A 27,715-nucleotide genomic window follows, 5' to 3' on the forward strand; every position below is an offset into this window, starting at 1 on the left:
CCTCCCGCGCAGGAATTCGAAGGGCCCTGAGCCGCGCTGAGACATCGTGTCTCTCCCTCTGCTCTCGACAGAGGCACCATCTTTACCCGAACCAGCCCCTGCGGCCAATGCACCAGCAAACGAGGCAGATCAGGTGGCCCGAGAGCGCCCTGCTCCCGGGAGGATGGTATGTAAAGTCAAACTATCGACGTCTGGCAATGTCTCATCCTGATGTCACCCGTATGCCTGGTCGTTGAAAACGTCCTCAACGTCTGGCGACCCTCATTCAAAGGGAAGGCTGGTTGTTGTGAAACATTCCCAATAATCGCAGTCTAGCACTACCCTAGGCTCTCTATCACACGATAGTAGATGTATAGGGTCATGATTTGAATCGAGCATTGGGACAATCTTCCCTTTGCGAGAACTTATTGAGCTTCTTCTCCCTCTGAAGGTGACTTACAAGGCAGCTGTCCTTACTCAGCATAGCCCGACTGTGGAGCCAATCAAAAGTTGCCAAAGTGCTCTATTCGACCTCCACGGTGGCACTTTGAAGTTGCCAAGTTGCAAATCAGCAAATCCACCAGTACAATTCTAGCGACTTCGATTTATGGACAAAATAAGTGTCCTTTTCCAAGCGATTGACTCATAATCATCAACTTCTTTTTATTATTTAAAATATCTTTTCTCATGTAGATACCCATCTCCAACCTTTAATTCTGCATCTTTAACGACGGGCCGATTTTATCAAAGCCAAATACGCCCCGTTTTTCACCCTACAACCTCTCCTTCTCCTCCAACTAAAGGGTTTACCACCATTTCACCCCCTGGTCTCACTCATTGGACACGCTTCAACACCTTCACCCATCCCGTTCCCTAGATATTCGGGTGCTCATACATCTACATGGTCAACATGACACCCTTCAGGGTAAAATCTCTCCCGCTTGCTCTCGCCCTGATATTCGGCATCCTCACTTGCATCCTCGCCGCACCAACAGTCGCCTCAAAACCATCTCCCTCGGCAGATGTCGACCTCATCTGTCACACCGACAACCCCCAGGACTGTTACCCTCGAGTATTCCAACCCACAGATGAATTCCAGATCGTCCACGATGATCAGGAACTCCCCCATGGACTCCATGTTCGTTTGAACATGTCGACTGGGAAGAAGGAAGCCAAGATCAATGTACCCGATGAGAGCGACCCGGCACTGGAAGGTCTACCTGTTGACCAGGCAGTTCTTGTCGTTGACCCAGAGCAACCAGAGACCCCCCAGATCCCCAAAGGCGCCCCAGCGTATGATGCTGTCGGGAAGATTAAGGAGCCAGAGAGTGACTACGAGGGCAAGCCTTTCTTTGAAGCCATGAAACTGTTGAGGAGCGGCGTCACCGACGGCGGCAAGGAATTTGATGATGCCCTCGCGGGAATGGAGGAGCTTTCTCACGACATCTACTACGGCCTCAAGGTCACCGAGGAGCCGGCCGTTCTAAAGTCGCTGTTTTGCATCATGGTTGATCGTGATGTTCCGTTTACACCGGGTGTCACTCCTCGCGACCAACAAGCAGCCGCTATCCTCGGGAGCGCACTGCAAAACAACGCCGCCGCATTGAAGGAGGTTACTAAGGAATGGCCACACCTCATGGAGACGACCTGCCCCAAGACCAACAAGCCCTTGAGGGAAGGCTTCTACTCGACCTTTATCCCCAACGACGTCCCGTCCCCAACCAACAACAAGATCCTGGCGTCCAAGGTCAAGGCCAGAGTTGGAGCCATCAACGGCCTCATCAAGGGCGACCTGATCCGGGAAGACTTTCTCGCTAACGATGGCATGAGGAGGCTCCTCGAGCTTCTCACCGTGGACATCAAGGAGTGGGCACCGGCGCATCGCAAGGTCGGCCAGCTGGTCCTCGACACGTTCCTCGACGAGGACATGGGTGCCAAGCTGGGCCAGTGGCCTCGTACGGCCCGGGCCACCGACGCCGAGTGCCGGGTGCGCGAGACGCAGACCGAGGAGGGGTGCTGGGATTACCATGTGGCCAGGATCATGAAGGCGAACAAGCGGGATAATAGCCATTGGAGTCGGGATTTGAATGACCGGCTTGCTGCGTTGCGAAAGAGTGGAAAGATTCCTCCTCGAGTTGAACTATAGAGTGTCATCAAAACAAAGATGATGAAATGAATAAAAATATGCGTGCTCAAAGACTTGTAATTGTATTCAGTCGTGTTTTTCTAAAGAAAGTCGTGATACCCATTTTTGGTGTTGAGGCGGCCAATTGATTGCCCAGCGCGTAAAGAATTTCACGATTTGAATTCTTCACTTTTCACTCACAACACCATTCTTAACAAGGCCATCTTTCATCCCACATGCGATTACTACTATCTCATAAGCCACCTCAAGAGACAAAATGCAAGACTCGCCACCCTTTCAGGTCAAGCGCCATCTCAAAGGCCGCTGCCTCATCGCCAGCAGATCATTTGCTCCCGGCGACACGATCCTCACCTTCACGCCCACCATCCTCATCCCCTCACTCTCCCATGCGGGTACTGTCTGCAGTCACTGCTTCAAACCGGGTGAGCCCCGAAGCTGCTCGCGATGCCACGCTGTCGCCTACTGTGACGCCTCGTGCCAATCAGCGGCCTGGAAGGCCATCCACTCCAAGGAGTGCAAGGTACTGCAAAAGGTTGCTGCACAGGGCCGGCCAGGTCTTCCGACACCCGTGAGAGCTGTTGTTCAAGCGCTAGTCAAGGCAGAGGTTGGCGCTGCGCTTGAGGATCTGGAGGGGAATGACTTGTGCTGGAGGGGAAGCGACAAGTGGGCGGACATGGAGATGATGGCCATGGGCGCAAGTGCGTTTGCTGGCCTGGGGACTACCCAAGAGGCTGTCAAAAAGGCCTTGAGTCTTCTATGCAAGGTATGAAATGTAGCATTCTAGGATGGCGGGTGTATTCACTAACATAGCGAGGTAGATTCAAACCAATGCGTTTCATAGATACGATGCGGATCTTGGCCAAGTCGGCATCTTTCTAGAACCAAGGCTTGCCATGGCAAACCACTCGTGCATTCCAAATGCCACAGTGCAGTTTGTCGGCAGGAGAGCCATCCTCAGGGCAGAGAGGCCAATCAAGGCCGACGAAGAGATTGAGATCTCTTATACAGGTCTGTTTCCATCTTACTAGCATCCAAAGCGTCGATTAACAGGTTCTCAGACTACAACTACCCCTTATCCAAGCGAAAGGAAGCGCTTGCTCCCTACTTCTTCACCTGCGGATGCCCTCGCTGCGGGCAAGACCTGATCAACTACCAAGTGTGCGCCCAATCTCCCGTCGTCGACATGAACCGCCAGGGCCTCGTCTCGGATCTCTCAAAGCTGCGTAAGCATCCAGCAGGCGTGGACGGAGAAAAGGCTTCTCTAGGGAGAGAATACAGCGAGAAGCTAGTCGACCTCATCGATTCAAAGGAAACGCCTGGTTCGCTAGAGGAGCGCCGTGCAGTTCTACAAACCTGGTATCAGAAATGCCAGGGGCTGATCTCTGAAAACATGTGGGCGGTATCACCTCTGCCGCAACTCTTGACCGAGATATCGATTCTCTACGCAGAAGAGGGAAACTTTGTGTATGCCTTGGCAACAGCATGCCATATCGCTACGGCTTGCGACCCATATCGACATGTGGCGCCGTTTCACCCGGTCCGTATAAAGGGTCTCTTCCTCGTCGCAAAGCTTCTTGCCAATACGGCAGCCGACACAGCCTCCCTGGGCAACTCACCGGCTGTTGCAGCAAGGGGAGGCCTTAACCAGCGAGCACTGCAGACCCTCCAGGACATCGATCAGGTATCTTTGTGCCAGATGCTTCTCATCATGGTCCTCAAGTCAATCCCAGTAGAGTACGTCCAAGAGTGGGAGCTCTCCATTTCGGCAAAGCAGATGCTGGACGAGATCAAGCAGTTACCGGGGAGAGGCCAAGAGCAGTCTTTGATCAGCCTGTGGGAAGAGGATCCAGAACACGACCAGGCGCAGGCGTTCTTCAAGTATGCTGTGTTGAAGCAAGTTGATGCTCTATCAGACCTTGGATTGGAAATGCTCAAGATTGACTTTGGTCGATGAACTTGAATGGAATAGAAGAGAAGATCAGGGCCTTAATAGCGCTTCCTGAAGGCCTCCTATTCATTGCTCGTTTAAACAATTGAATGTGATGTCGCGTTAATTGTCGAAACGCGTAAAGTAGGTCGCGAACTATCACGACAATGGCCCCACGTGATTGGTCGATCTTGCATCTGCTTATCTTATCGTAGAGCTTCCCTGGCCCACCTTCCCTCTTCTAAAAATCGAGTCGCAAAAAGTACGTACCCTGGTTCGCATGGAAATCTCAGCTACACTGCACTCCAAGCTTCGTAGCTTTCCTCTCTCTGACAACATCTTCTTCACGATTCCAATCCAAGCGGCGCGCACTTTTCGCGCTCGCCTAAATCCAGCATGGGTAAGAAAACGAGGAGAAAGTCCAACCGACCCATCGACAAAACCCTTACCGCCGCCCTAGGAGCCGAACCCGACCTCGAGCCCGGTCAACAGGCATCCTCCGCCGAGTCTCACGATGCGACCCAGCAGTTGGAGAAGCCCAATGATGCCGGAGATGTAGCGCCGGTTGTCGAGAAGGACACTCCGACCCAGAGCGACGGGAGCCTCAAGCGCGCGACGCCCCATGATGCCGACGACGAGGATGGAGGGTGGCAGGTTGTTTCGCGAGCAAACAAGAAGCTCAAGAAGATCCCCAAGCCTGGCAAGAACTATCCCACCATTACGTTTTCGCCCAACGCCCGACTCCAGTCCAAGATCAACATATCGCAGCTGCGAGACCTGGTAACATACATCTTCGCCGACGGTCCTGGCCCCCAGTGGATCGGCATCACCCATCGTCCTGCCTTTCGCAAGATCGTTGCCATTATGATACCCGGCCTTGAGGAGGCCATGTTCAAGGATACGGTGGACTTTGCGACGTACAACGACGTCGCAAGAGGAGAAGTTTCCATTGGCACATCACCCGACGACTATTATCCTAGGGTGTTAAAGAAGGAGCGTTTACCAGAGGTGCTGCAGCCATTTGCAGACATGTTCACACACCTATGGCCCGTCAAGACGCCAGGCGACGACAAGCATGGGAAGATGCACTCGCCAATGGCAGCCTTTCTAACAACACCTATTCCCAAGGACAAGATCAACAAGAAGGGCGTCAAGCCAGCGTCGGAACCCCAAGGGTGGAAAAACCAGAGAACCCGCATCACAGAGTTCCTCTGCACTACTGATGAGCTGAGTGATAACGGCTATCTAGCTCATCCAGCTTTGCTACCAGAGGGCGTCGCCAGGGATGAGTTTGTTGCCCCCGAAGGTTGGGTGGTGACCAAGGTGGACAAGCTGGAGGATGGGGAAGTCCCTGAGGACGAGGTCCAGCAGGGCAGCGTCACGGCGGGCCGAGAAGTCTTGGCTCTCGACTGCGAGATGTGCATGACTGGCGAGAATGAGTTCTCCCTGACGCGCATCAGCATAGTCAACTGGACCGGCGACGTGGTGCTTGATGAGCTGGTCAAGCCCGATAAGCCCATCATTGACTACGTTACCCAGTTCTCTGGCATCACAGAAGAGATGCTCGCACCTGTAACAACTACCTTACGCGATATTCAGGAGAAGCTCCTGGAGATTCTACACCCTCGTACAATCTTGGTCGGCCATTCCTTGGAGTCTGACACCAAGGCCCTCCAGATTTCTCACCCCTTCATCGTCGACACCTCCATCATCTTCCCGCACCCTCGCGGACCCCCTCTCAAGTCCTCCCTCAAGTGGCTTGCGCAAAAATACTTGTCCAAAGAGATTCAAAAGGGCGGCGCCAACGGCCATGACAGCATCGAGGACGCCAAGACCTGTCTCGATCTGGTCAAGCAAAAGTGCGAAAAGGGCAAGGCCTGGGGCACATCGGACGCCCAAGGTGAAAACCTCTTCCGCAGGCTGGCGCGAGCAGGTACCGCATACAAGGCTCAGGGGGGAGAAGCCGGCGGGATAGAGGTTGGCAAGACAAGCGCTGCTGTAGACTGGGGTGACCCGTCCAAGAGCGCCGGAGGCGGTGCGACACATCAACTCGGCTGCAGGAACGACGAGGATGTGACCAACAACGTCATCCGCGCCGTCAAGGGAGACGAAGACGGACTCGAGATCCGCGGTGGAGGCGTCGACTTCGTATGGGCCAGGATGCGTGAGCTCGAGGCCCTCCAAGGCTGGTGGAACCGCAACCGCATCGACAACCCCAGCAGTGATGGTGGTCCACCACAAGATGGAAGCGACGATGCATCATCGTCCTCGCCCAAGTCCCAGTTGGAGCAAGCCCTCGGGCGCCTCACGGAGCGTCTCGGGCGCATCTACGAGGCCCTCCCCCCTTGTACCGCCTTCATGCTGTACAGCGGCTCGGGTGACCCGCGCGAGATGTCCCGCCTGCAGAAGATACAGACGCAGTGGCGCAAGGAGTACAACACGCCCGGCAAGAAGTGGGACGAGCTGAGCGTCAAGTGGACCGACACCGAGGAGCAGGCCCTCAAGGCGGCAGCTCGCAAGGCCCGGGCCGGCATCGGCTTTGTGAGCGTCAAGTGAATGAATGATTGATTTCAATGTCTGGAAATGTATTCTAAAATGGACGGTCTATTATGTAGAGGCTACATACGTGTAATGAAACAAGGGGGCCACCTGGTATAGATAGGAAAGGGGGTATATGTGGTGGCGGTCCAAGAGAGCCACTTCCCTAGTCTTGTCTTGTCTTGACATACATACACTTGATATTTGTCTTGGTACAAAAAGCCCCCCCCCAATAGACGAATGAAAAAGGATGAAAAGCAGCTCTACCATGACAGATTACAAGGCATATCATTACTACTTCTCATGAGAATTCAACCAAACGTGAGCCGCTTATTTTCCTCCCATCTCTGCTCGCTCTCGAAGATGGGGACATGAACAAACTCTCGCAGGAACGAAAAAACACCACAGCAACAACATCAATATATATGCCACACCCCCCACCAATTTCTCTTTCCGGTATCCGTACCGTCCTGCCAAACAAAAGCATCCATGTGCGTGCTACAACCTTCCTTTACCCCTTCCGCCTCGCCCTCCATTTGTGCGTTTGTTTCCCATCCGCCCCGTTATCCCTAATGGCCCAGGTTTTTTGTTACGCCAACGCTAGTATGGACATTCTCAAAAATGACATTTCCCAAAAGAGACAAAGGAAAAGGGGAAGAGTAATAAAAAAAAAAAAAAAAGGACAAAGTGATGGAATCAATCGACAGATCTTGAACCGATAAAACGCCTGTTTGTTCGCTATACTTTCATGGCCCGGGTCCCTCCCGAGATTCTGTGCCGTCGTCTCCAAGCGAGACGACCGAGTCGGCGCGTGTGTGCGCGAGTGCAAGGTGCTTTTGCTTGTGCACCTTGTTCTATAACATGGATGGATTACATTGTAGTTGACCTCCTCCGAATCATAAAGAAATATTAAGGTGTAGTCCCGTAACGGGAGTCTTGTGAGGTCTTGTGGTAGAGTGTGTAGCGAGGGTCGTGTTTAAGTAAAAGGGCTGTGGCCATGTAAGAAGGAGCATCAGGTCCGAGGTCTTCGTGGGGCTTCATCAACCAGCTCTGCCGAGCTGCCAAGGAGATCAACATCGCGGTGTAACGGGTCAACTCGGCTGACACCGTGCTGTGATACCACTCCAAAGCTGGCTGGTCGCTCATCGCGCCCTCCGTGGAGATCAATCTGAGAGAATTCGCCCGGGAACTCTATCGACGAGTTGGATGAGAGTCGCTTCTGAGAGTTGGTGCGCTCGAACGGTAGTCTTGACGATGCAGATAGCGTTGCCCGGTGGTGACTCGAAGTATGGCTTACTGCGTCGAGATCCCGTAACTGAGAATCAAAGGACAGTGTCGAGCCAGGCATGTCAATGTTGAGAGACGGTGCCCGGCTGTGGTCACTTCCTCCAAAGTGGCCAGATGCTCTCTTTGAACTCTTTCGAGGAATCTCCGGGGCGTCCTGTTCAGCAGCCTCACGAAGTGCAATGTGCTGTGGTTTCTTAGACAGCACCTTGCTCGGCTCCCTTGGGAATCCGTCGCCGTCGCTGCTGAAAGTCCGTCGAGGTCGCTCCAGGACGGGGCTCTCTGGCTCTGAATCTTGGGGATCACCGTTGTCATCTAGCAGGTCACCCTCCTGATGTCTGCCAGGGGAGCGTCTTGGCTGGGGCTCGTCGTCGTCGTCCGAGTCAATGGGTCCGTTCCGCAGCACCCCCATAGCCACAGGGATGCCCTCGGGCGGTGATTCACCACCGTTCCTCGCCATCATCGCCGGCGGCATTCGCGAACTTCTCACAACCTCGAAGCCCTTACCCTTCTCCTTCGTCTTGCCGCCAAACAGGCCCCGGAACCATCCTGAAGCAGTGGCCACGGGTCCCGTTGGGTCAGCGGGTCCGGTTCCGAGCTTCCGGCCCGGACCATCCGAGTTCAGTGCCGGTCCGCGGACACCGTAGTAAAAGTCCACCTCACGGGTCGCGTAATCCGGGCGGTTCGGCGGGAAGCTGAGCTGAGAATATCCGGCAGCAGGAGGCACAGCTGGAGTTGCACCCCGAGAGATCTCCGCAGCCATATCTGCGGGATCGCCCAGAGTACCACCTGGGCCAGGTGGCTTGGTTTCTGCTGTTAGGGAATCGTTCGGCTTATCCGAGTGGATTGACTCGTTCATAGTCTGGCGACGACGGGGGGGTCGATAATAGGGGTCGGCTGCGTCCATTGACTGTGAGGGATGATGACGGACCACGCCGGGCGAAGGCAAAAAGGAAAATGTGCTGGTCTCTCCAGGCGTGTTTGGCATGTACGAGCTGCCACTGTCAACGTTTTGCGGCATAGCAGAGTAGACGTCGATGCTATCGAGTGCCGAGCTGCTCCGATGTCGAGGGATACCCATCATTCCACCCAGGCTTGCACCAGATTCGCTTCGAAGTCTTCCGCTCGGCATCACGTATCCCGACTTGCCACCATCATCGGCGTCCAACATGGCTGCTGTCGACAATTGGCTTGCTCTGGACGGACCAGTATTACGGTGTGTGACCCGTCGGGACAGTTGTCGCATACCAAAGATCTTGGAGAGTCCACCACGGGTCAGTCCTCTCACATCGTCTCCACCAGCGCCGAGCATGCGAGCCACGACCTCGATAATGGTTTGCAGAGCGTTGAGGAAGAAGCCAAAGATCAGGGCCACACCGTGGATGGCAAGGATAACATAGCCAATCCATCCCTTCTCTCCCTCGGCCACACCCAGCGTGGGCACAAATGCCACCATGAGTAAGATGGAGAAAAGTCGGAGCGAGCAGAAGAAAGTGTGGTACGCGTTCATCGATGTCGCACGCTGGAACGGGCGGAAGGCGTGGATCGAGAGGACATGGATGACTTCGCAAATGGCGAGAATGACAACCTGTGCAATACCGCTAGGCTGTACCGCACCCACAGCAACGCCCCGCAGGAAAGTCATAAAGACGGGAATGAGAGCAAATGCAGCGGCCTCGTCAGAGTATGTGTTGTAGAGCGGGCCATAGAGGAGTACGGTCGGTAGGTCATCGTACAGAACAGACTTTGGCCGTGTCTTGATAACAAGCCAAAAGAGATAAGATGCAAATATGATGAGAAGAACGAGGGTGACGACAGCCAAAGCGATGGTGTAGACCGGAGAGCCGCTCGCAATGACAAGCTGGAAGCACGATAGGGCAACAATAGGGAAGAGGAAGTAGTTGAAGACGATGCGGACGACGTTGCCGACGGAAAAGGGGACATTCTTTGACCGGAGATCTTCCTCAGGGGTGTTGTTGATCTTTCGATATAGCCACTGGACGAGAAAGCCGGCCTGGATCAGAACCGTTACGCTTCCGATGCAGACAAAGAGCCAGACCATCATGCCAGCCCAGGCGTCTTTACCCTCCGACATGCCGACCAATTGCCCGAGCCTCTGCAGTCCGTAGGTCCCGTTAGTGACATAGATGCCGTCAACAACACTCTGCCATGGTGGTGCATCTGCAACGAAGCTCTGGTTGAACATGAGGGTCGACCACGCCATCTGACTAACAATGGGCTGGTAGAAGCCGGGGTAATCGAGGGTGAGGCCACCGGTCAGAGCAACAAACTGGATATACTGAAGACAATCGCCAAAACCCGGTGTGACCAATCGAAGCAAGTCGGCATCGCGGCCATAATTAGAGGTCCAGTGAAAGACGTCAGATGAGCCCCATGGGCTAAAGATTGCCGCAAAGCAGATTGCGAATCCAGTGAAGAGCAAAATGACTAGAGGCAAAAACTTGAGAAGCCAAGAAAGACCACCCAGGTCTGGTGTTAGCGTAACGGTGGCGCATCCAATGTGAGTGGCCTTCCGGTCACCATCAATAACGAGCAGTGTCGAGGCGAGAGACGCAAACGCATAGGAGGCGCTCATATCGTGGGAAAGGTTCACTGAGGGGAGCTTGCCGCGGGCATCGCTGTAGTTACCAGTGATCAGCCAATAGCCCATACCAAGTCCCCAGGTCAACGATTGACCTGGATGAGCTAAATCAACGGACGAATAACCTACCTGTACTGGACCTCCCCGAAAACAGGAGGGAGCGGACAAGAGCCATTGACCAAGCCCTTGTCACAGAAATCCGTATTGTCATAGAATGGCCGATACGAGAGGAATTCCACCTTGCGGATCAACGTGGTAGCTGTGTCAAAATCCTGTTCCGGAACCCGAACAATTTTGCCATTCGTCTTGTTAGGATCTTTCCAGTAGGGATCATCAGCTGGAGGGAGTTCTCCTGTGGTTCGGGCTCCCGTTACATTCCCCCAAACGGTGAGCTGGAGCTTGTGGGTATCGTTTTTGAGATCGAAAAAAGCCTCCGCGTACAAAGGAACCCACTGCATCAAGACTGGGTCGTGGAAGCGGTAGGAGTCATCGAGGCAGTTGCTGACGGAAACCCTGACGGCGTGGGCGGAGGATATGTGAAGAGCAAAGAGGATTGCGATTATTAGGTTGGTGCTAAGCCGTGATATCGTGCCAAGTCGAGGGGGCCATGCCCTTTGTCGAGGATAGATCCGTGACATGATCGTGGGAGAAGAGGGCTGATGTGAAGGAGTCGAAGAGCTAGGAGAGCCCATGGTAGCGAATGTGGTGGGCGCAAAGCCAGAAAGTGGACGCTTCGATAATGGTGCTACATGTCGCTTCCGGGGCAGGTCCTGGCTGAGGCCGCGATCGTGGGCGCGAGGGCGGGAATCCTGCGAGCAGTCGGATAGGCGTTGAAGGGCCAGACCAGACGGCATAGCTCTTTCGAGGTTTGTCCCAGGTGCGGTGCTGAGATTAGTAGAGAGGATTGGGCTGCCAGAGGTGAGAAGAGGAAGCCCAGGCAAGGGGCGTGAAGCTGGAACACGAGCAGGCGGGATCGGGGGATCGGGGTGGCTCAGACGACGGTCATCTTGGTGTCGAGAAGGGAACCTGACCCGGCGGTGGTTTGAGACCGAGGAGAGCGCGCGGGGGAAGATGGATATGATTGCAGCGAAGCGAACGACGTAATCTCTCGACGGGGGAACGGTGAGGTCTGGATGGCGTGGGAAGATGTTTCGTAGTAGAGTAGTAGGTGATGGAGTTGGGTGTCGAATGGACTGAACGGCCGACAATACGGGAAGCGACCGAGTTGGACCAACCGCAGCAGAGTGCGTGTGCTGTGCTTCGCTGCGCTGTGCTGTGCTGTGCGGGTGTGTGCGTTGCGTTGCGTGCGTTGTGTGTCAGTTCTGCGAGTGTGCCTTGATCCGCAGACCGTGATGGGGATTGAAAGGATCCGTGGATTTTGGGGGGGGAAGAGACGACGAGGGATGGGGGGGTGTGAGGTGCTTGAAGATGGGTGGATGTACCCAGTACATCTGGCCGTGTCAGAGGAATTCCCAGTGTCAGCACGGGGGAAATGGGGCTCCAGAGCGGTGGGTGGGATGGAGCTGGATGCGGCCGGGGACTACCTACCTAGGTTGCTTCACGAAACCCGCCCGCACTCCATGCTGAGCTGAGGTACGGGAGCTGCTAGGACACGCTATAATTAAGCCGCAGGCGGCCCTGTGAGACCTGTGGGCGTTCCCCCCCCCCGGACTGGACGGCAGTGGATGGAACCCAGTAATAGTAAGCGTACCTTAGGTAGGGGGTTCCATCTCGTACTGCGAACGGCCATGATGGACGATCCCCCTGTGATATGATCTGCGGATTATGTGAGCTCGATGCCTCAGTGTTCATTACGAGTTTCCAAGGTCCTGCGTTTATAATTCCCGATGACATTTATCCCCCCGTTTGCATGAAATTCCAGGGACGAGAATTTTTGTGGAAAGAAAGAAAAAAAAAAGGGACTGGATCTTTGAGCTATCGGTACCTCCCCGTCCTACCTAGTTTGGGGCGTTGTGGCTGGGTTTGACGCTAAAGATTGGATGTCCTATCTTTATCTCAGGTCACCCTGATTCAAACAAATCCAACAGCTGCATTCCCGCCTTGATCCTGCTTCCTGATAACAGAACAAAATTTTGTGTCTATCAAATTTGAATAAATAAAGGGTCCCCTCCCGTAATTGCCTACATGCACAAAATCCTCCCCCGAGCATCCCGCATACGATGAAACTCTCAGCACTTTTTTTTTTTTTTTTTTTTCGTCTGTCAGATGTAAGAGTTGCCCTGAGCCTCCCCCGTCCAGCTTTTTAGCGCCAAAGGAAGTACCGGGTACATCGTTCTGCATCTCTCGTAAAAGGATGGGATCCTGGAACGTTTCCCACAGCACACCAGTCCGAGCGCTAGACCGCGACGGGCCTGTACGTCATGGCGTGCGGCTTGGATTTGTGCTGGCGCGAGCGAAGCTCCGAAAACTGTCGTCGTCTCTTGCTCAAACGGGAAACGACCGGTCTGTAACTGAGGAAGAACAGACGTAGTGGCGACGTTTTCGTTGATGTACTTGAACATAACTTTCAATCAATCGTCTATGAATCTTTCTTTCTTTGATCTGCTCGAGCATGTCAAACTCTTCTCAGCTCGAAATTTCTTTTTTTCTTCCAAATCATAACTCCAAACATGCAGGGAGCCGATAGTCTCCACGGATCCGTTCCCCATCGTCAGCATCAGCCACAGCCACAAACGCGTGGGCTTCTTTCTTAGCTCTCGCTTCCTGCTTCAGCTTGTTCCGTTAGGTCTGGTCCTCGTCCATCACGCAACAACGTTGTATTTCCTTGGTGCATGGCATACGGAATGGCCCGTACGGTTTGCAAAAAGGGTCACCGTAACGTGCTTTTGCTGACTGTCTCTCGCCTCTTACAACCATCCATCACCCATCCTCACCTCACCTCACTCGGGCAGTCTCGACATTTATCAGCGTCAAACCACGTGTTTGCGCTGACAGATCTACTACGTAGTAGTCACGATGCAGTGCTAAAACTGGAACAGCAGAACATGAACCTCTCTTCCCCGTCATGCCGCGGTCGAGCAATTCGCCAAGTCCCTCTCTCCGCCTCTGTCGCCTCATGCCATCCCGTCCACCGACGGAGCATCCATCATTCATCCCCTCTGTCGGGGCGCCGGGCGACCACTCACCAGCAGCTTCAGCTCGTGGTCCATAAAATTCCACGAGCAGCAGCGCAGCAGCAAGCGCAGATACGAGGCGGACAAGCTGGGCTGGGTGCCCGTAGGTGGTGTCCTACTGTGCTCTTCTCTCGGGTCCAAGTCCTTGGCGGGTCCCCCTCCATCCATGGATTCGCCCGTGCCCCCATTCGCTCGCTCGCTGAATCATCGACGAGGGTGGCCTGGTAAGCTTGGGTCGAAAATAAGAGGGAAAGGAATAAAAACAGCACCAGACGCTCTATTTTGAGAAACAGCTCCAGTCGGCCGCCGTTCCGGCCATCTCTTTCTTTCTCTCTCTTTCTCTCTCTCTGTCTATGACTCTTGTTTGTTTACTCTCATACATACAGTACGAGGTTTCTCTTCAGCTGCCATTGCCGGTTGCCCCCCCTTTTTTTTTTCTGTTCGGTAAAAAAGTAACGAGACGGCAGTCCCGTCGGATATCCATCTCGACCCGTCAGATGGAGTCGAACCATGCCATACCGTTGGTTCGATCAAGGATCCATTCATCCATCCATTCGGCCAAGGCTAATGCCGCATGTCGTATCTTATCAACTCGCCGCCCTCGTCCTTGCTTCCCTGCTTCCTCAGTCAAGCCATTCGTATATGCCCCGTGCTTCGTCTGATTCACTCATGGCTTTCAAACATGGGGAAATAAGTCCGCACAACAAGAACTTCCATCATATTCTCTTCTCCCTTCACGTCACGTCATCATCATAGAGTCTTGAGAGATCCATCCCACGACACCCTCTGCCCTGAGACTGTCTCACTCTCGCACACACATTGCTGAAGCTTTCACTCACTCGCCCACCACTTTGGCACACTGAAGATGGCCGATCCATCCATCCTTTGCCCTTCTTTGTTCAAGAGTGATTATTAGGGTCCCGCCGGCCGCGTGGCCGGTGCACAGAGACCCAAACTCTGTCTCTCCCATGTGCTACACGTGCTCGTCCACCAAGACATATCCCAGCTCAGGTCACACCTTGACAGCTTCAGAGGGGACATGCAATTTCTCTCAAACTTGACATCTAATCCCATATTGTCTACTCTACACTCGCTTCAGCAATCCCATCTCCAGCTGCCTCCACTCTTATCTCCTTGGCGTGAGTTGTCTTCTCAAGCCCAGCCTCCAGTTACATTACATACCGGTACACTATCCCTGCCCATGTCTTGTTATTCCCCGTCGCCATCCATCACATCACCCCACCACCTCCAATCGAAACCTGCCCGATTCTTGCACCCAGCCAAGTCCCAGCTACCGTACAGACCAACCCTCTCTCGGCTCCCGGCAGTCACACTAGCTAGATCGGGCTTGTCTTAGATTCAATCATTCTCGCCGTCAACTTAGCTCCATTCACTAGCGACCTTGTTAGTCCTCTAAAGTCTGTTCAGTCCAGTGCTACCTAGTTGCCTTGTCCTCCAACCAATCTCCCATCCTCTCTGCGTTGCCATGGATGCTTCATCAATTCATTAATTACAACCGTCTCTAAGATATGTAGCCGCCGTCATTAACTCCCCTTGGGTCCATTCGGGGAGATACCCTTACGCCTTTACCCGAGACAACACCCTATGCTCTTGATTTCCCCTTTGCTCCAGTTCGCAGCGCGTATTCCACCTCAACCGAGGGCCTCTCTCCCACCCACGACCCCACCACCTCTCGTACAAGCTTGTCCACTTCCTCCACCTCGTCCATGCTCCTGAACTGCATGCCTGACTCTCTACCTCGTTGCTCTCCATATCCTGAGGCCATATGCTTCGAGATCATCCTGTTCACGTCGCTCATTCCGACGTTGAGTTTCAATACAAGACCCGCTGTGACGTAGTCCTGAGGTATTGTCTCAAAAGGAAGTCTCTTTGAGCCGAGGCGTTTCAGCCTTCCCCCCTGCGTGCAAGAGCGCTGTCGTTTCATAAGAAAGCGTCGGGGATCTTGCTCCTCCTCGCCTTGTGAGGATGCAGTGCGTGAAAGAACTCGTCGACGTTTTGCCGCCCTTGTCGAGCCCTCGACCTCGTCACTTCCTGGTGCTACGCCCAGATCCTCACGTCTCCCACTCAGGGGTTGTCTACCCAGCCTTGTCTCGGGTGGTGGAGGTGTCCTCATCAGTAATGTCTGTAGAGTGTGTGCCCACTGGGCATTTCCCTGAAGCTGTTGCTCGTCCGATTCTCTTGCAATCTCTGGAAAAACACTTAAACTTTGAGTCCCCTGACTCGCGCTCTCGCCTTGCGCATTGATTTGAGGGGAAACAAATCCATGGCCGAAAGGTTGCTAGCCTTCCTGATCCTCTGCATGAGTATGGCTGCCATGCAACACGTCCTTAGGGTGTGCATCTGCGTCATCGTGACCAAGGGTCAAGGTGTTTCTTCGACCCGTCAACTGGCTCCCGTGCCGTCCATGTTGCACTTGACGCCTGCTCAGCAAGCCAATCTGGCCGTTGTCCAAGACTGACCGACGCCTTCCGTGATCCGCGAACCTGTCAGTCGACAGCCTGGCAGCGTTCCGAGGTGACCTTTGGCCTCTAGCCAAGCCTTGATTGATTGGGCTCCCAGATGGACTACCACGATACAGGTGGTTGGCACGCGCAGGATCTGACGAAGGAGGTGTCCGAAGGGCAGAAGGCTCCTCCGAACGCAACGTCGGATTTGGTGCTGGTCGTGGTCTCGTGAGTGGTCTGAATGGGATGTTTACCGGAGGTGAAGGAACTGCATAACGTGGGGCTGTGGCCTGGCCTGCCATGTTGCGTAACAGCGTAGCGTTTTGCTCGGCGACAGGGAGCTCAATCACAGACTCATCATCTTCTTCCTCCTCTTCGTCTTCCTCCTCCTCCCGGGGTGTATTCAGGTCTGACTCTGTCAACTCCATGAGCGGGGGGCGGCGAATCTCAAGGCGACCCGTGGCTGTGTTGGGATTCGACAAATGTTCCTCTTGCATGTTTTCCAGCGTAGCTGTTTCATCTGTTGCAATCTCTATTGGTTCGTGACGTTTGGGTCGGAAATATCGACCAATGTCTTCAGAAAAGCGGATGGGGGGTGACTCCTGGCGACGAGAGGAAGCTGCATGTCTTCGTGCAAGTTGTACCGGGATCAACCCTTCTGTACCACCTAGGTCGCTCGAGTTGCTGTCGTTCCGGGAGAGATTGACCACAGCCTTGGTTCTCATCGCTGCTGGAACTGTTTGTGGTTCTTCGGTATCAACAGCCTCGTTCCGATGGGCAGAGCGGGCAGAACTGAGTGGCCGAGAACCGTGAGCCGCAACAGGTGAAGCAGCATTACCACCCTGCGAGTTGTTGGAACTAAAGCCAAGAACCCTTTCGAGTGCATCGTTAAGAGCCTCGATAGGATCTAGACGGTTCATCGTGCTGCTTCCTTGGACGTTGCCTTGGCAGTTGACACCAGTTGGCCTCTCTCCTGGTCCCCGTGGGGTCACTGACGTCTGGGGTAGCGAGGTTTCTCTCTGCATCTGCCTTGTGATGCGCACATTGCGTTGCTCCTCTCGCCCAGAAGCAATTCCTGTGGTCACAGAATCCTTCCCTCCGTAAACCTTGTCGCAAAGGGCCCGGAAGCAATCGAGGATCGCCGACTCGTCCTTGAAAAGCACCTCGTCCTTGAGTGGTGATACATTGGGATCGTAGGAACCTGGTTGGCACTTGATGCTCAGTTGCATGAAAGGGTTGGGAAGAGACCGCAAATCCTTAGTTGAGGCCAAAGTCCGCGAGATGCCCGCCCTGAAAATGGCAACAATCTTCTTCCCTGTCCCAGTTGAGGAGGAAATGGGTCGTGAATCCACCGAAATGAAAACCCCCTTATTCTTGACTATCTTAGCATCGCTCCCGCGGCTTGGAAGAAACGCAGTGAGAACAATCTCTTGTGACAGGTGGGTCGCTGGTCCATCGGTACCTGTTCCTGACGAGATCTCATCGAGTTGAGTGACGAGTGCATGGCCAAAGACTTGTGTAATAGCCTCCCGCGTGTTCATCAAGGAACAGGGCGAATACAACCACGGTTGGCAAGGATCGCCAGGAACTTTGAAAGATAGTTTCAGATGTGGCAGCGCTAATGCGTAGCCTTCCAGGAGTTTCTTGATGTTGGTTAGTGTTTTGCGACTCCCTTTCAAGGCAGTCCGCTTTCGCACGGGGATGTTTTCGAATAGCTTCCAGGCTTGGACTGTCGTCCCCACAGGGCTGGATATGGGCTGCTGCTTTTCAACTCCACCCTGCCCAAACTTTAGGAACAGGAGCGATCCAACGGGGTCTTGAGCAGTTCGAGTTGAAACTTTGATCGTTGCCAGAGAGTTGGCACTAGCAAGCGCCTCACCGCGGAACCCTAGGGTAGTGCCGCCCTTGAAATCTAGCTCGTCAAAGGTTCGGAGTTTGCTTGTGTGAGCTCGGCAGCCCAGTGAGTCGTAGTCCTCGAGTCGTATTCCCCGGCCATTGTCCCGGACCTGGATCTTGTCGACGGTGTTGGATGTGATGGTGATTTCGACAGATGTGGCACCTGCGTCAATGCTGTTGTCCACGAGCTCCTTGACCAGGGAAAGGGGATCTGCGATCGCAGACGAGGAGCCTAAAAGGCTAGCTGCAGATGGAGGTAGTGCTGATATTGGCATGATGATGTGAAGATGGCTTGGAGATTGTGAACAACGATATGAGATCTCTTGAGTGGTTATGGTAAATTGAAACACAGCATCTGGTTGCCCGAGAGACTACATGGATCATGTGGATAACATGCTGGTGGAGTGCTTAATATGGATGAAAGCAATATGAGCAGGGGATGTGTTGCAGCTGAAGGAGAGAAAAACATGAGGTTGCAAGGCGTGATTCATCTTTTCTGCCTGGATCACGGGGTTTGAAGCTTCTCGTAGAGGGAAAGAACGTGGTGGATTTGCATTCGCGTAGGTTAGGTAGTTCCTTCCCAAGCGAAGTTGACGAAGGCCGCCTGGGCCGGGGCCGACCATCGCCAAGCCAGGGCAGGCGCGATCCGCTTATCACCACCTGGCACGGCCAGCACCCACCAGGTACGGTAGGTACGTACCTCCCACCAGATGACCTCCCTCCTCAGTCCCTGCATTCCAAACCCTCCCCTGAGAGCTGCAGAGGTGCCCGCGCTGTGACGTGATGTCCGCCAACCCCGCTATGAGCTGCCGCGTGGCCCCGCACCCACCAGCGGCCACATCCATTCATTACCCAAGCTTGACAAACCATCCTTCCTTTCAACTACATCCACCAAGAGGCAGTTCACGATAGAGTCATCGCCATTGCTCACGAGAAACAACACACCTGCATTTCGTACATAGCCGAAAGCATCTCCAGCCAGCCACAATGTCGTCGCTCAAGGGTCCCTCCCCTCAACACCACGACGGCTCTAACCTGCGCATCGCCATCGTCCACGCCCGCTGGAATTCTACCATCATCGAGCCCCTCGTCACCGGCGCAAAGGAGAAGCTCCTCGCCAGTGGCGTCAAGGAGTCCAACATTGTTGTCCAGTCTTGCCCCGGCTCTTGGGAGCTTCCCATTGCCGTCCAGCGGTATAGCCCTCTTCGCTCTTGTGTGCTGTCATCACAATGCTGACATATCCGGTTCCTTAGCCTCTTCTCTGCGTCCCAGATCCAGGGCACTGCTACTGGTGGTCCCTCCGCGACCGACCTTCTCGCCTCGTCGACTCCAGATCTCTCTACTCTCCCTGCGTCTTCGGGCCCCTTTGATGCCATCATTGCCGTTGGCGTTCTCATCAAGGGCGAGACCATGCACTTTGAGTACATCGCCGAGTCTACCTGCCAGGGCCTGATGCGTGTCCAGCTTGACACTGGCGTCCCCGTCATTCTCGGTGTCCTGACCGTTCTCACCGAAGACCAGGCCAAGGCTCGCGCCGGTGTCGAGGGCAAGGGCCACAACCACGGCGAGGACTGGGGCCTGGCCGCCGTTGAGATGGGCGTCAAGAGACGGGAATGGGCCAACGGAACCATTGACGGTTAAGCCTAGCAACATCAGAACAAAGCTCGAGCAAAGGAGCAAATAGCGATGACTGCGGGACTCTTGAATATCGGCGTTGAGTAACAATTGAAAAAAAGAGACAATAGACACCAGGTGGCAGAATACATCACCAAACGGCCTTGAACGATCAGATTTGAGACAATTCCAATAGTGACCCCCCAATTAGTCAATTACCGGCATAAAGGTTTATCTATCATGCACGCGACCTGATCCCACAGGCCGGTGCCCATCATTTCTTTCCATACGACGCCCAAACGAAAATCAGAGTTCTAGAATATACAAAGTTTGTATGGGGTTCCCAGCTGACGCTCGAGTTGGGCTAGTCCCAGGAATCTCCAGATGCAAAAGTAGGGCGTATAAATCCAATCTTTCCTCCTCCTCTTTTATAAACCTCGTGACATGACCCCTCTAGATCATCGTGCCTAGCTCACTCCCGAATCCCTTCTTGCTCTTCCAAAGCGTTCGCTTCTTGTCTCGCTTGGCTTTCATGGCTTCCCAACCCTCCTCATCGTCGTCATCTGACCCGTCATTGGCAGTGTTGACTACGTTGATGGTAGACTTGGACTTGGTCTCATCCCACCGGCCGAGTGCCCCAGACATGGTGTTGGTCCGGCGATGGGGATCGGCCATCATAGGGTCAACAGCTTGAGACACGGGTCGGTAGCGCCCAGGAAGACCGATGTTGCTTCGCTCAGACGGCGCAATCGACGGAGTATAGCCCATCGGCAGTCCTCCGGCAATCGAGCCAGCATATCCAGCAGGAGGTGGCATCTGCATAAAAGAAGCCGAGCTGGGCTGGACCATGCTCATGGTGCGCATGCCAGCGTCCATGCGGCGAGGGGGCTCCAAAGCCGGTTCGAACATCATTGAGTGCCGTGATGAAAGATCGTTCATTGACTGCGTGGCGGGCAGTCCGCCATATGGTGGCTGCAACTGAGCCATGCCGTTCTGCTGCTGCTGCTGGTTGTTGGTTGCCATCATCTGCATGAACTGCATTTGCATCTGCATGAATTGCGACATCTGCTGGGTCATCTGGAGTTGAGCCTGATCTCCCACAGTGAGCTGCGGTGGAGGCATGGGCTGAAGCATGGGCTGCGACATTCCCATAGTGGGCATGTTGTACATGCCGCCCATCCCACCGCCAATTCCACCACCGTTGCCTACGTTGTTTATCAAACCGTTGGGGTTCTCAAAGGATCCTTGTGGCGCATTCAGACCAGGAATAAGTTTGGCGCCATTTGCTGCTGCACCACCACGGCGCATGGCCCTCGTTCGCTCCTCGTTGGCAATCACGCCAACGAGACCACCAGGAGGGAGGGGACCCTGTTGTTGTTGTTGTTGAGGCTCCGCCGAGGCAGGGATACCGCCACTGAAGGTCAACGATTCCCGCACAGCAGGCTTCGCAATGCTGGCACCAACAAACGGATCCTGAGGGAGGTTTCGTGCAAAGGCAGGAAGCATCGAGTGTCGCTGAGTCGAGTTTTCGCCCATAGCTGAACCAGGTCTCGGGGGCTGTAGCGAGGCAGATGCGCGCAGGTTTGGATTGGAACCCATGTTGCTTAGCCGGGTTGGAGGCCGGTTCTTATTAGGGAAACCGTGAGCCTGCAGAATGGCCAAGGGGACCTCGTCATCGTCATCTTCGTCAGAAATGCCAGTGGGAGGTCCTGGAGATGGGGTCTTCTTCATGAGGTGCAGCTGGGGTGCGCTCATCGAAGCGGCCAGTCCAGGGCGGTCAGGCGGGTGCATCTCGGGCTGCTCGCCAGTCACCTTCATCATCTGTTGTCGGTAAACGGCCATGTGGGCCTCCTGCTTTCTCCTCTGCTTCGCCTGCTGCTTCGACTTTTCGATTTCATCTTCGTCGTCGTCGTAGTTGATCTCATCTTCGTCATCATCGTCATTGGCGGTCGCTTGGTGAGCGGTCTCGTTCGAGTCCTTCTCCTTGTCTTGCCGATACTTCTCAAACTGAGCAGGAGTCATGACCTTGTTTCGTGGGGGACTGGGGGCTCGCGAGGTGTATCGATTGGCGATGCGTGACGAGTGCGCCAGGGTTCCTTCAAACATGTTGTCATCGCCCTTCTTGAAGCTAGAAGTGAGAGGCTTCCTGGTGAATGATGAAAAGGAGTCTTCATCTCGTCGGTAACGGCCAGAGGGAGGGTTGGAATCCGATAGCATACGTCCTACCGCGATGGAATCCTGCAGGAGTCTGGCATCCTCATCTTCGATAATATCGGACGGGCGGTTCGAGGTCTTGAACGAACTCTGGTGGCGTGGCACAGGTGGCGGCACGTCGATTTCCGGAGATGCCGGGGTGGAACCGAGAAGATTGTCATCCGAAGTGCGGCTGTTCCATGATTCGGGAGCGGGTTCGACATTGGCCGTCTTGTTGATGCTCAGGGGCGCGGGCTGGGCTGGGCGGTTGCCTGTCAAGGATCGAGGTGCGGCAGATCCATCGGTCTTCAAGGTAGCTACGCTGGCCCTCTTGTCAAAAGTGCTGAACATGGAACCAAAATCTCCGCCGAGATCCATCCCTCCGTTTTCCAACTTGGGCGGTGTGGCAGTGCTGGTCGTAGATTCGGTCATGCCCCTGGATCTTCCACTGAAGTCGTCGTGCTGGATCGAAGGAACGGGCGGTACGTCGGGGATCTCGTTCTTTGGGGCGGAGGCGTTGTGTTTTTTCTGGACGCCAAAAGAAAAAGTTCGACCCGCTCGGTTCAGAAAGCCGGACCCGCTCGACTTGGGGGCGTTTCGAGAGCCAAAGTCGTGCAGCGCCTTCTTGTGATAATGCTTGGGATCGTCCTGCCCCTCGAGGTTCGTCGAAGAGGGAGCAGTCGAGGCATTGCTGTGCCTTGATGAGGTATCAGTCGATGTGGCCTTGGTCGTATTGGACGCCCCACTTCCCCTGAGAAGGAGTCAGCGCCACGGTGCATGACTATTTTTGTCTCTGATTACAGAGCGAATGAAAAGTCGTGAAACAGCCCTGCGAACGAGTCGTACACGAGAAAAAGAAATGGACTCACCGGTTGCCACTCTTGAGATCAGCAAACATGTTATCCTCGCTGTCAAGATCCAGCTGGCTGGGCCGGGAGGCGTGAGAACCAGAAGCCCTCGCCATCCTCGCACCTCCGTCAAACGACTTGCCGAGAGAGGGGTCGTTTCGCTCAATGACTCGGAAAGATGATTGCTCCGGTGTCACTGAGCCATGCTGTAAATCTTCCGGGGTTGCGGTTGACTTCCGCCTGTTGAACGCGACACCGAATCTAGGCATGTAGAAGGTGGATCGAGAAATCGGTCTCAATTACTTGCAACCCATAAAACAGACTTTGGGGAGACCCAAATAGATCAGTCAAACAGAGCTGGATATTTGCAATCGTATACGTTGGGGGTTTGATGCCCGAGAAGAGTAAATGTCGAAGATTTGAAAATAAAGAAGAAAACGATCCAAAAACGAGATCCTAGAAAGGTCCGATGCGAGGGTATTCGAGGCGGATCGTGTCAAGGAACAAATATGCGGAGTGAGACGGGTAACTGCATGATGGTAGGATCGCAGGTCAGCAGAGGCTGGGGAAACCAAAGGATGTAACGATGCAGTCGTAGCCGTTACTCTAGAGCAAAGTAAAAGGAGAAGGCAAGAAACAGAGCCGAAAATCAAAGGGGAATCCTGACGAGCGGGCGGGCGTTCGTCCGTGTGATGTTGGGGGCAACCAGGCTTTCTTTATCGGATCAAGCCAAGCAACGGCGAGAGCGGCTTGGAGCTAAAGCCGTGGACATGAAACTGGGTGGTTGGCGGAGAGCGGGCGGCATGTGTCATGGAAGGCAAAGAAAGTTGAGACTCACATTAATCTCCAGAAACGAAAGACGGACGGTTGGTATTAGGAGGAGCAAAAAGTGGCTGGCTAGCCGGAAGAGGACGGACGGCCAAGTGCGAGAGCGAAAGTGAAAGCAGAGGCGGCAAACGAGTCGAGTCGTCCAAGGGGCGAAGGCAGCGGCTAAATGTCGACAACGTGAAGAAATGCAACAGTCGAAAGGCGGGAGATGCAGCGGCTGTGATTAGGGGGGGAAAGCGAGTGGTGGTGGTGAGGTTTGAATGAGAGAAAGATGGCGAACAAAAGCGAGTGGCCCGACAGGTGATGGATGGGCGAACGAGGAGCACGACAACGGGGACCGGGCGTTGCACAGTGCGCGGATACAGTGTGGCGTCAGCGGTACGGGTCTTGGGTCCTTCCCCCGTGGCTTTAGGTGGCTACGGCCTGGTGTCTCTGCAGGAAAATCGTTCGGAGACAGCGAATGTGGGCAGCAGGAGGAATGCGCTTGCGGGTCGATACGACGATTGTGTATTGCCGGGTTTGTATCGACGGTCACCACTGTTCGGCGGAATAATAACGAGCGAGCGGGCGAGCGATCGATCGAGAAGGCGAACAGACGGACGGATGGGCAGACTCGAGCAAGACGCTGCTGCTGGCGACCAGAGGGTTAAGGGGTGGCGGCCGACTGGACTTGAGAGGGACGAGAGCAAGAGGATCAAAAGTGGCTATCGGCTGGGGGAGCGAAGTGTTATTATTTCCCTAGACGCCGCCAACGCAGCGTCGTCCTCTTGGGGGGCTACATGAGGTCTAGTCAGATCTCGTAAGCCACCCCAGCTCCAGAGCGAGCGAGGTGCCAACGGACGGAGGCCCAGCAGGAGAGGCTTGACCAAAGGGGTCCCTCTGGCTCTTGGCTTTGAGGAGTGCAGTACGGTGAGGTGCTGGAGGCCCATCCATCGTCACGTCCAGTCCAGTCCGTATCCTGTCCCGACTACCACCTCGCTAGCGGCGTTGCTCCATGGATGGGAGCAAGCGAACCCCCCATGTCGCTGGGACCACGGTCACGGTCACGGCCGCTGAACCACGGCCACGGCCATGACCATGACCCTGCTGCCAATGGCATGGCCACGGCAATGAGAATCTGCTGTGCTGCGGGCTATGTCCCTAGGTCCAGAGAGGGTGATGCTCAGCCGGCCCAGATGCCAGCCTAAGCCCCAGGGGTCAGGTTCAGCTAGAGCCTTGAGTGGCTCCCTGGCCAACCACCCCCAGAAGGCAACATGGGATGATTGCTATTTTAACTGGCGGCCAGCGTGTGAGGGTTGGAAGAGGGACGCTAGTCTCAAAGACGTCCCCGAGACAGTCTTTTTTCAATGGACTTCCAGTGTGGGAGACTGAGCCCGGAACAATGAGTGAGGCGTGGGCCAGGCCAAGAAGGGACAAGACATAATGGGGGTCTTCCATCACCAGCTACATACAGGCCGGAGAGACGCAAAAAAAAGAGGCGCGAGAGACGAAGAAAGACAGCCATCCTCATGCACCCACGGGCACCGAGACGCCAGGGCCGCCAGGGGATCCAGGCATGTGCCTGTGCCTGCACCTTTGCAGCAGCAGGCAGCGCCCACATGCTCCAGTAAATTGGGTGGCATCGGAGCGAAGCAATACTTTGCCGATAGCGTCCTCTGGGCGTGCGTGCCTTGTCTGGTACGGATGCGTCCCGTGCCGTGCTCTGCCATCTTTTCCTTGGTCTCCTCCCGGTTCTGGGGAGGGACGGCAGATGGGCTGCGAGTTTGATCACAGCACGAGTGAGCACAACAAAGTGCAAAAGAACAAGGGACAGCGTCAAGTAAGTCAGTGAGTGAGAATGAATGAGTGAGTGAACCAGGTTTGCCCGGAGCCGGTGGATGTGGATACTTGAATGTCTCACAGAAAGAGCAACGGCATCCGTCCATCGCTGTCGTTGCGTTGCTGCATCCCGTCATGCTGCTAGCGTCGAGATCCATCTTCGGCTCTTTTGCTCTTAACGACTGGCTCCTGTTGCGTCGCGAATGGGATCTGTTCGCTTTTCGAGTTCTCACCAGCTGAACGATAAGGACAACGAGATTTGGGCTGACGAACTATTATTGCCGGGCGCCTAAAGCTCTCTAGGGCTGATTCGGCAACATGTTAATGCAGCAACGGAACGAGCGTGGCCAGGGCAGCCCAGGGCCCGGGGGACAGGTGGAGATTTTTCCTTTTTTATGATTCAATATTTGGCTCGACGAGTTGAGTTGCTTGCCTGTTTGCTTGCTGGCTTGGGTTTCACTCATTTAATGTCCACCACCCCCAGAAGAGTTCCTGGGGCTTCAGTCAGTGCCGAGGTTCTACGGAGTGACTCCAGTTGAGTGCGTGCCTGGGTATCCGTAAAATGCACATGCACAGTATACATCCACTTGGTTCAGACAAAAGACTTGCGGTTTCTATTTCAGTGCCCATTATCTAAGCTAACTAGTACAGTATAACGTCAGGGTCAAGAGAAAAGAATGGGGACGGTTGTGGAGTTGATGGGCAAGGTCGTTGAGAGTTCCAGAAGACCATCGTGCCTCATACTGTGCAGGTTGTGGAAAAGAGAGAGACCCTCCAATATTATTCCAAGTCAAAGAACGAACACGTTGGGAAAGAAGGTGATTATTCTGGCACACCGGAAGTGCCAAGTCCACCAGGTGCAACCCGGCGGCTTCGGATATTGGATCTGTCTGAAAGAACTCAAAGACGTGGGCGTGGCTCCCGTTGTGGCCTCTTTTTCTTTTTTTCCCTTTGGGCTGGCCGGGGTGGTTCAGGGCCACTGGGGTCAAGCCAGGCCAGGCCCCGCCAGGGGACCATTGACAATCTCCATGGAGCTTGTGGAGCTCATGGTGGATGGAAAAACAACACAGCAACAACAACACGACGGGCAGCCCTGAACCAAAAAGAGACACGAACCAGAGAGTTCCCACTTGAAAGGAGCCATGGCCCCATGCGGGAACCGACCCCGGCCTGTCGATGGATCTTGGACGACTTTCCTTTCATCTTCCGGAATCATGGAATCATGGATCGAGTCGCTCTCTTTCAAACATGCCCTGGTCTACGACTTTGCTGCCGCTGACGTTTGCAACGGGGTGCGATCTACAGGAGGGAGTTGTCGATCACCAACCAGCACGAGAAGGGAAATCTCGGGCTTCACGGCGTGTGTCCTCTCTGTCCTGCACGAAAAACTTGGTTCAGAGCCCATGAAGGGGAAGGGAAATTTTAATACGATGCGACGACGGCGACGATGTGCGCCCGTTCACACCCATTACTGTACTCGGCTTGCACTGTGAAGGTGCCTGGCCGGGCTTCCCACTCACACACACTGGACACATGGACTCACCCCCCCATGCCATGCCCTCCATGCAGCCGAATCGATGCTAGCGAGTCCAATATTCTCAGAAACTCAGGCCTGATCGGGTCAAGTCAGGTACGCGTCTCGTCAGTCGACAATCATCGCTCACTCAAAAGAGAGCGAGGGCCCTCCTTTTTTTTTCTTCCCTGCTGCGCTTCTGCAGCAGCTCACTCTTCTCCCCCCTCCCTGTCCTCCAGGTGGACCGGCTCGGCGTATTTAGATCAAGACTTGGCCAATGCTTGCCTCCATCCAGGGGGCCCAACCGTCTTTCGTCTGTTCTCCATCGGTGATGTGCAGAGGGAGATGTGAGATTCGTATGGGATGGATGAGAGAAGTGTGCCTGAAGTTAATTATCCGCGCCTCGCCCTTCCATCATCGGTGTCGCCTCGAAAAAAGGGAATATTGTCCTGGGAAACATCCTCGAGCCTGGGACAAGTGTCACGCTGGATTCTACGCTTCCATCCGTAGAAGGCCTCCCTCTCCGACGGTTGTGTGCCGTGCCACGGCAGCTTTGCTTTTCCGCTTCTGCACGGAGTACAGGCAGGGCTGTGTTGTATAGGGATCCAATGTGGATGCAATAAGGCTGGAGCGGCTTGATTATGGCTGAGCAGTCGCAGCGTCCAGTAGGCAGCTGAGATGCAAGCTGACAGTTGTGGGCTGGCTGACGGTCCGTAAACGCTATTATCACGCTGATGCTCATCATTCATTCAATCTGCTCGGCTCGGGACCTCCTGGCCTGGTCGCTTGCTTGCTCGCATACATCTGGCTTCGATGCAAAACGGCATATTCAGCTGGTCCCCCGGTGCCGGGCGCGGCTCGCTCGTCTCACGTCACTCCCAACCCGAGCAAGCGAGAGCCGCCTCGAGCGGACGGAGCAGGTACGCCATT

General features: G+C 54.6%; 6 protein-coding genes and 1 pseudogene across 7 annotated transcripts, besides 1 other annotated feature; 4 read left to right on the plus strand and 3 right to left on the minus strand.

Annotated features, from left to right (window-relative positions):
• Positions 1 to 889: 889 nt before the first annotated feature.
• NCS54_00068800 (Nucleotide exchange factor SIL1) lies at positions 890 to 2,125 on the plus strand (the record flags this gene model as incomplete). Its single annotated transcript, XM_053146334.1, has 1 exon — positions 890 to 2,125. The coding sequence occupies one exon, from the start codon at positions 890 to 892 to the stop codon at positions 2,123 to 2,125; it is 1,236 nt and encodes a 411-aa protein (XP_053002309.1).
• Positions 2,126 to 2,381: 256 nt separating this feature from the next.
• NCS54_00068900 (MYND-type zinc finger protein samB) lies at positions 2,382 to 4,079 on the plus strand (the record flags this gene model as incomplete). Its single annotated transcript, XM_053146335.1, has 3 exons — positions 2,382 to 2,888; positions 2,944 to 3,133; positions 3,184 to 4,079. The coding sequence occupies 3 exons, from the start codon at positions 2,382 to 2,384 to the stop codon at positions 4,077 to 4,079; spliced, it is 1,593 nt and encodes a 530-aa protein (XP_053002310.1).
• A 369-nt stretch (positions 4,080 to 4,448) lies between these two features.
• On the plus strand, positions 4,449 to 6,608 carry NCS54_00069000 (Exonuclease domain-containing protein; the record flags this gene model as incomplete). Its single annotated transcript, XM_053146336.1, has 1 exon — positions 4,449 to 6,608. One exon carries the CDS (start codon positions 4,449 to 4,451, stop codon positions 6,606 to 6,608), a length of 2,160 nt encoding a protein of 719 aa, XP_053002311.1.
• Positions 6,609 to 7,602: 994 nt separating this feature from the next.
• Positions 7,603 to 11,384, minus strand: NCS54_00069100 (annotated as a pseudogene). The gene is made up of 2 exons: positions 10,606 to 11,384; positions 7,603 to 10,513 (listed from the first exon to the last, which is right to left on the minus strand).
• Positions 7,603 to 11,384: a sequence feature.
• A 4,525-nt stretch (positions 11,385 to 15,909) lies between these two features.
• NCS54_00069200 (DNA-mis-repair domain-containing protein) lies at positions 15,910 to 18,246 on the minus strand (the record flags this gene model as incomplete). The annotated part of the gene is made up of 1 exon (XM_053146337.1): positions 15,910 to 18,246. One exon carries the CDS (start codon positions 18,244 to 18,246, stop codon positions 15,910 to 15,912), a length of 2,337 nt encoding a protein of 778 aa, XP_053002312.1.
• A 712-nt stretch (positions 18,247 to 18,958) lies between these two features.
• Positions 18,959 to 19,612, plus strand: NCS54_00069300 (6,7-dimethyl-8-ribityllumazine synthase; the record flags this gene model as incomplete). The annotated part of the gene is made up of 2 exons (XM_053146338.1): positions 18,959 to 19,164; positions 19,225 to 19,612. 2 exons carry the CDS (start codon positions 18,959 to 18,961, stop codon positions 19,610 to 19,612), a joined length of 594 nt encoding a protein of 197 aa, XP_053002313.1.
• A 426-nt stretch (positions 19,613 to 20,038) lies between these two features.
• NCS54_00069400 (Hypothetical protein) lies at positions 20,039 to 22,895 on the minus strand (the record flags this gene model as incomplete). Its single annotated transcript, XM_053146339.1, has 2 exons — positions 20,039 to 22,529; positions 22,648 to 22,895. 2 exons carry the CDS (start codon positions 22,893 to 22,895, stop codon positions 20,039 to 20,041), a joined length of 2,739 nt encoding a protein of 912 aa, XP_053002314.1.
• Between the last annotated feature and the right edge of the window lie 4,820 nt (positions 22,896 to 27,715).

The sequence above is a fragment of the Fusarium falciforme genome, chromosome 1, assembly GCF_026873545.1.
Source record: "Fusarium falciforme chromosome 1, complete sequence".
Lineage (NCBI taxonomy): Eukaryota > Fungi > Ascomycota > Sordariomycetes > Hypocreales > Nectriaceae > Fusarium > Fusarium falciforme.